General features: G+C 46.5%; 1 protein-coding gene across 2 annotated transcripts; it reads left to right on the forward strand.

Annotated features, from left to right (window-relative positions):
* Nucleotides 1–1,254: 1,254 nt before the first annotated feature.
* Nucleotides 1,255–6,973, forward strand: HEBP1 (heme binding protein 1). Of its 2 annotated transcripts, none has more exons than XM_030960134.1 (4): nt 1,255–1,410; nt 1,521–1,659; nt 3,142–3,322; nt 4,624–6,973. In XM_030960134.1, the coding sequence occupies exons 1-4, from the start codon at nt 1,333–1,335 to the stop codon at nt 4,793–4,795; spliced, it is 570 nt and encodes a 189-aa protein (XP_030815994.1). In that variant the 5' UTR covers nt 1,255–1,332; the 3' UTR covers nt 4,796–6,973. The 2 variants fall into 2 exon arrangements, with proteins under 2 accessions (XP_030815994.1, XP_030815995.1); XM_030960135.1 differs by having other exon boundaries at nt 4,592–4,717.
* Nucleotides 6,974–7,321: the final 348 nt, after the last annotated feature.

The following is a 7,321-nucleotide window of genomic DNA, read 5'->3' on the forward strand; positions in this document are numbered from 1 at the left end:
TAGTCTTGGCAAAACCTCCTCAGCACAATGGAGAAAGTCACCATCTACTTTAAAAGAGGACAAATAAGCTGCAGCATGCAATGTATATTACAATTCTCAATTTTCTTGCATAATGGTGAATAAACCAAGTAATATAAATGGTTAATAAATTACTAGTCCATGACCTTGTCACCAGTGACAGCAGCCCCGTCATTCACTCTGTGAAAGCCCATGCCAGGCTCCAGCCCAGCTCCCTGACCTGAACACAGTCTGTTTGATCAGATGATAACAGCCAGCTTCTTTAACCTCTTTGCACGACCCTCTCTCTAGATGGAAAAGTTTTAGTGTCCTATTTATCTTATAATTTTATTCTTTGCTCTTTAAGAGTGTAGGAAGGTTATGTGCCAGCCTACTTCTGCACTGTTCACCTTCTATTTGAGAAGGCAGCAGTCCAGCTGAGCAACTTGAGATGCCTGTATCCTATCTGCCTGGGGAAGCTGGCCTGGCCCATGGGACTGATTCCCAGGGACTGGTATTTGATTTCTGCTCCTGCTAACCTCTTCTTAAAAGATCCTGGGTAAGGCACTTGTCCTTAGACGGGGCTTATACAACAAAAAACCACTTGTCACAAGGCGTCTATGTCTTCTATACATATAAATGTATCCAGCTACAGAAGCCATCTAAGCTCTCTGCTATGTTCATTTACATGTATTTCTGCGAAAGGATCTGGATGGAACTTTTAAACAGAGGTGACCAGTTGGGTGGTCAGTGGAGGGAGATCAAGTATCTTAGGAACTTCTAAAATCTACCCTTCACCTGAAGCTTACAATATCCAGTGACCAGACCACCTCCTTAAAAAACGACTATGTTCCCCTTATTTCTGTTTATTTTTTAAAAAACACAAAAGACTGAAAAAAACAAGAGGTTATGATTTTGCAACTCCAGGACTATGGTGCCCTTCCACGCTAGGCATGACACACTTTGCCAGTACTTCCCTTTTCCTGTATTTCATTCCTTTCATATCCCCTCTCACATTTCCTGTCTCCCAGAGATGAATACCATCTGTTCCCGCACTTCATGACTCCTCACACTTCTCAGTGCCCCGCACACTTTACCCTCCGGGGCCGCCGCTCCCGCCGGCATCGCACGGCCCCGGCCCCGCGGCTCCGGCGGCCTCGGGCGCGCCCGGGGGCGATGGCTGCGCTGCGGGCGGGGCGGCTCCGGCCCTCCCACCTCCTGCGAGCGGGGCCGAGCCGAGCCGAGCCGGCAGGGGCAGGGCCGAGCTCAGCGGGGCAGATCCAAACCCAGCGGGGCCGAGCCGAGCCCAGCGGGGCAGAGCTGAGCCACGGCATCATGCTGGGCATGGTGAAGAACTCGCTGCTGAGCACGGTGGAGGCATGGCCCTACCGCCTGCTGAGCAAGGGCGAGAAGGTCTGTGCCGGGCGGGTCTGCGCTGAGGGGCTGCGAGGGAAAGCGGGGGGGATCGGCCCCGGGCAGCGCGTTCCTCCTGGCAGCGCCTCCATCCCCATATCCTTCCCCAGGATCAGGTCAGCTACGAGGAGAGGACGTACGAGGGCGGGAAGTTCGCGGCGGTGGAGCTGGTGGGGAAGTCGTTCGACGAAGCCTCGAAGGAAGGGGCAGTGAAGCTCCTCAAGTACGTCGGAGGAAGCAACGACAAGGGTGAGAGATGCTGCCTGCCCTGGGGGGCTTGGCGGGTGTTTGTGGTTGAGGCTTGGTGAAAGCGGGATGGATGGAGGCAATGGCACTGCAGGCCCGCCTGGCTTGTGGCTCCTGGCACGGCGGGTCTTGATGGGAATGGCCCCTCACTGGTAAAAGTAAATTTGTAACAGGCTAAGTCGTGCCCAGCCAACTCATGCTATGAGTCCGCTCGTCTCTGTTTCAGGATGAAATCTCAAAAATTATTTGTTTAAACAGGAATGAATTACCTTGCAGCTGGGATAACATGAGGACAGGCAGACAGGTATCTGTCACAGCTCCCTGAGTGAGCAGTAGCTGATGAAATCCAGGTATCTGGGACACTTCAGTTCTATGATGTGCCCTTGTGGGCAGTGAAATAACAGTTACGACCTTGATATTTTATCTGGCTATTTTTATTCATGAAAGGGTAATGAACAGTGAGCTTCCTTTATAATGGTATATTTTAATGTTTTATGGCAGTGCTTCCAGGTGATTGCTTCTAATTCTCATCTTACTGAAATGTGCACATTTTAACCATTCATAGCAGGAGAAGACTGCAGAGTAGCTCTGAGGCATATACATGTTCTTAAACACCTTTCTCCAGCATCTAAGTAGAGGGATTAGTGTAGTCTCTATAGGAATAGGAGGTGGATGCAGTGGGAAATGGTATTTGCAGCAACATTTTTGGAAAGGTGGTGATTGCTGTTGCTGTAGTAGAAAGGGTGCCTTCTATAACGTGTGACACAAACACAGGTATGACATCAAAGGAAAATAGATGAGAAAGATGGCTTGATCTCAGCTGTTTTTACGGCTGCCTGGTCATCAGGTTTAGAGGTCCCCTACTGCTGCAAGAAGAGTGAAGAAAACTGGTCTTCAGTGCCATGTGGTACTTCTTGGTGGTAATGAGTAGGAAAAAACCTTGCTGTTCCTGGAGTGTGGAAAGCATGGACAGTCCTGCTGAAAGCCATAACAGCACTGAGGTTTGGGGCACTTGAACTTGTAGGATGTCTGGAAGCATTTGGGAGGTTTTAAGAGAAAGCTCCTGTCACCCAGTATTGGTTGTAGACTCATGACTAAGTGCAGATAGTATTAATTTAAATGCTGATGTAGATTTATATGTGCCAGTGGCCTGCCCTGGAGCTGCAGATCCTGCTGTCTTACAGCTGATTTGTCAGAAGAATAGAGTGTCTAATAGAACCACAAAAGCAGCACCATTAATAAAAAGCATTCCAGAGGTCAGTTGGAACCCTTTTTTCCCAAGCTTCTGGTGTGGACAGGGAGCTTGGCCCAAGCAGAAGCCTGATGATGGCTGTTCTGCTTCCCCAGAGGAGCCCTCTCCTGACAAGGAGTTTGTTCATATGAGGAGTTTTCCAAAATGAAAATTAGCTTTTGTGAATTTCCTGTTAATTTTGTGGGTTACTGAGAGCTTAGACTTCTTTAGTAATGTCTGTTTGTCTGTTTCAGGAGTTGGAATGGGCATGACTGCTCCTGTCTCCATCACTGCTTTTCCTGCTGAAGATGGCTCCTTTCAGCAGAAGGTGAAAGTCTCTCTGCGGATCCCGAGTCAGTTTCAAGACAGCCCTCCATGTCCTACTGATGAAAGCATTAAGATTGAAGAAAGACAGGGGATGACCGTTTATTCCACGTAAGGAATGCATCCTGGGATCTCCAGTCTCAAGTGATGAGGCCTTCTGGGTGCTCTGATAAGCAGTGTTTGTTTTACCAGGTGACTTGCTGTACAAGGGTGCATGTGGCAGAAGGAGATGGAGGAGTATGTCTAGACTGAAGACAGGTGTTTTATGTCACTTCTTACCCCTGGTCATGCTGCACTGATGTGGAATATGGATTTTTTTCCACTGGGTAAACAAGCATGGAGGCTAGCCCTGAAAGATACTGTCCCATTTCTATTGCATGAATCTATTGTTTTCCCCACTTTCTGGGGAAGTCATTAAGAATGCTCTTTGGTGCAGTTCACAAACTGTCCACTGAAGCCTTATTCAGATGGACTCATACCAGACTCCACCATGGAAACAAAGAGGCCACTGCATTGCTTCAAGTCACCTTTGAATGTCTTGGGGTGTTGATTGACAGCCTGGACTCATGCTAGCATCACCACAGCATTAAGCTCTTCACCTTGTCTTTACCCTTTGGAGGTTCCCCTGCCTACTTTCTTGAACTATTTTGGCTGACTCTGACTTCTTTCTTGCCTCCAACTGCTGCTTGGCCTTTGCTCTGGGTGTGGGCCACTTCTGCAATATCATCCCGTTTTGTCTCAAATTTCAGCCCTGAGGGAGGGTGGTGAGGTGCAGGCTGATTGGAAACAGTTCCTGTTGGTGGGAGGTCGACATAAACCAAACCCATTTCAGTCCACCCCTTCTAAATGGCATTGTGTTCTGTAACTGCCAATTGTATGTTCCTACCTCCCCTTTTTCTTGGGCTAGCTCGAGTTTGGCTTTCCTTCATGATCTTTCCAGCAGACGGTTCTTCACACCACAGTGAGCATGGTTGTTGACACCGTTGGTGGGGACTGTGGGCTGAGCTGACTTGGAGATAACCTTGTATTTTAGAAAGTTGTTTCTCTGATATGGTGCTGATTCACAGGGCAGGGCCGTTCTGCTGGCTGACATACGTGGGGCTGTTTGGGGGGATATCTTTGGGGTCTCCCAATGGATGACTGCCCAGGGATTTTTATTATTGTGTTTGGTGGACCCAGGTAGATTTTATCTCATGCACTTGTCAGGTTGCTTGTCACCCTTGGCTGTGTACTTCATCTGGGACAGATGAAGTGTGCTGCTTCACAATGAACAGTGCACACATGAGTGAGTGCATGCTGGCAGGGCCTGGATCAAAATGCGTGTCTAAATATACTGTGCCTGTGTATTGTTCTCTCTCTCTTCCTTCTTTGCTTTTCCAGGACTGCTCAACTGCTCTCTGGTTTCTTTGCAGGCAGTTTGGTGGCTATGCCAAAGAGGCAGATTATGTGAGCTATGCTGCCAAGCTGAAGGCTGCTCTGGGGAGTGATGCTGCCTACCACAAGGATTCCTACCTGTGCAATGGTTATGACCCCCCCATGAAGCCTTACGGACGCCGCAATGAGGTCTGGTTTGTGAAGGAGTGAACATCTGGCTCCCCATGGTGCTGCCTTGCTCTGATAACCTCCCCACACTATGTTTGTCCTCTTTATAAAATAAACTAAGAATTCAACAGAGGCAAAAAAATATCACTGCCTTTTTCCATGCCTATGCCTTAGTCTTTTATGGACCATAAAAATCATTTTAGAAGAGCACTTGCTGACCCTCCCAGTGGTCCTGCTCCTTCATTCCAGACCAAGTCCTCAGCCACACAGACTCTCTTGATCTCTCCATGGCTTGTTTTTATCTCCTTTGTGCTTCCAGAGTTCAGTGCTGAGAAAGCCAAAAGTACTTAATTGGCTGGTGCCTGACAGGAGTCACGTCCAAGTGTAGGCAGACTATTAGTCTCACCTGAGACGGGCAGGGGAACATGACAAAAGTGCATACAGAGACTTTTTTATCTCCTTCAGTTTGCTGCAGCTGTAAAATGCTGCTTTTATCTTTGCCATTCCACAAACAATCTAAAGGGACACGGGCATTGCTGCCAACACAGCGCAGAGAAAATAAACGTCCTTTTCATTAATTCAGAATGTGCAGAAGATCAGCGCTTCTGTCATCTGTCTGAGAAACGCCATTCAGAGAAAGATCCAGATTCTGTTTGCAGCTTTCTTTTTTTGAGAGGTGTTTTGGTGTGTGCTGTATCTCCATCTCAGCCAGCAGCTGGACAATGTGACCTGGAGACCTCAAGATTGTTTCTTCCCCTTCCTATTACTCTTGTGTAGCATTTCTTTAAAACTAGCCTATGCAAGGGCCAAAGCAGAAATGTGTGTGATTATCTAATTGAATTAGAGAAATGAAAGGCTGGGAGAAAGCAGATGCTTATTACTTGTGATCTGAGAGTGCATTTGAAGAATGGTGAAAATATGGTGAAACTACCATAGGTGCCAATCTAAAAAGCTTTTCTTAAAAGGTGTCAATTTTTGAAGGGCTACTCAGACCGGCTGTTTTCTTTAGAGGAGGAAAACATGGCTGTCTGGAAAACAGGGACTTGGGTCAAATAATCAGTAGCCTTCTGGAAACTTCAAATACAATAGCAAGTGTGGGTCATGTTTCAGAAGAGTGGCAATGTTGAAATGTCAGGCATCAAACCAGCTGTTGGTTCTGCCAGGGACACACCAGAGTGCCCACAGTGGGAGCACTTACCCTGCTGCTGGGTGTGTATAATTCTTTACCTGCACTAGAAGAGGTGTGCTCCTCTGGTGGTGAAGTGCCCTGCAGCTCAGGTGCTTCCAAAAGCCATTTTCCCCTGGAGCTGAAAGAGACATCTGTCAGCTGGCATTGTGGCTTCTGGCTGCTGAAGCTGTTGCACGTGCTCCTGCTTTCTGAGAACAAATCTCAGCAGGAAAAGGAGAAAACCTGAGGTTTTGATGTGCTTTCCTTTTTTCTCTTGCTGAGACATATAAGAGCTTTGCTGTGAACTTCATGAGAGTTTCAGTCACCTCTGTGCAAGAGCAGCTAGTTCAGGATGGGTAAAAAGAGCAGATATAATTTAATTAAGCAAAAAACCAAACAACAATGACAGAGAAAAGCTATTGGCTGTGGTTAGTGATTGCAGTGCAGGGGAGGAAGAATAAAAGGAGAAATCGAGACAAACAAAAAATTAGGCTTTTGAAGGAATTTTTGAAGCAGCAAATGTCCTTTTAAGCTTGTACCTGAATCCAAAGGGACTGTTCATGTCCCAGATTATTTTAACCTGTGTGGGTGAGGAATGGAGGAGCACAGTATTGTCCATTTTGTGCCTTCCCAGGTTTGTTTTGGAGCTTTTGTGGATACAGTCTGGAGACGTGTCCTTCAATAATCAAAACCTTGAAATTTCTCAAAATTTATCTTGTGGAATCTCAGATGCCAGTAATAAAACTGGTATAAACAGAGCTGCAGAGCTTAGCAGCATGGTGTGGTTCTTTTATAAAGTGCATATCCTCTGAACAGAGACTGAGAGCTTCAGACCCAACAGTGAGAGTAAACATCTGTAGGCTCTGCCTGTGCAGCCCTGCTACTGGCCTTTTGCATCAGGCAGGCAGGATAGAATTTCATAAACATTGTTAAATAATGTCAAAGCCTTATGCAAACTGAATTGCCTTTTCTGTACACACAAAGATGCTTGTGTTTTTTCTGCATTTTCTAGCTTTGAAATAAATAAATAAATAATAATATTGTGATTTACAGCTTCTGTTCTGATCACTGACTTTGTGAGCTCAGTGGGAGTAGTTGATTTGCTAGACCGTAGGTTGCCAGTTTATCTTTCTCTTTGGGGTACTAATCATGTCACAGCATTTATAAATAGTCATAATGCTTTTTCCAATAAATCACTATTTTGGGTATCCTGGTGTGGCCCTGCATTATCTGACTGTGAGAGACAGGAGCTGATGAAATAATCCCCTTCATTTGTTCCAGCCATTGAGAGGCTTTGAGCAATGTATTTGTGTTAATGTAGAAACAAGGGGCCTGCTTACCTGAGGAAAATTATGTGTTCCTGTGGCTGGGGCAGCGAACACCTTAATGTTCAGGCAAAT

Source organism: Camarhynchus parvulus, chromosome 1A (assembly GCF_901933205.1).
Source record: "Camarhynchus parvulus chromosome 1A, STF_HiC, whole genome shotgun sequence".
Classification (NCBI taxonomy): Eukaryota; Metazoa; Chordata; class Aves; order Passeriformes; family Thraupidae; genus Camarhynchus; species Camarhynchus parvulus.

Excerpts from the sequence above, each read along its gene's own strand:
- HEBP1 (XM_030960134.1), top strand. The coding sequence starts at position 1,333 with ATGCTGGGCATGGTGAAGAACTCGCTGCTGAGCACGGTGGAGGCATGG. Across the intron at positions 1,411-1,520 it reads TGCTGAGCAAGGGCGAGAAG|GATCAGGTCAGCTACGAGGA; the intron begins GTCTGTGCCGGG and ends ATCCTTCCCCAG. Across the intron at positions 1,660-3,141 it reads CGGAGGAAGCAACGACAAGG|GAGTTGGAATGGGCATGACT; the intron begins GTGAGAGATGCT and ends TGTCTGTTTCAG.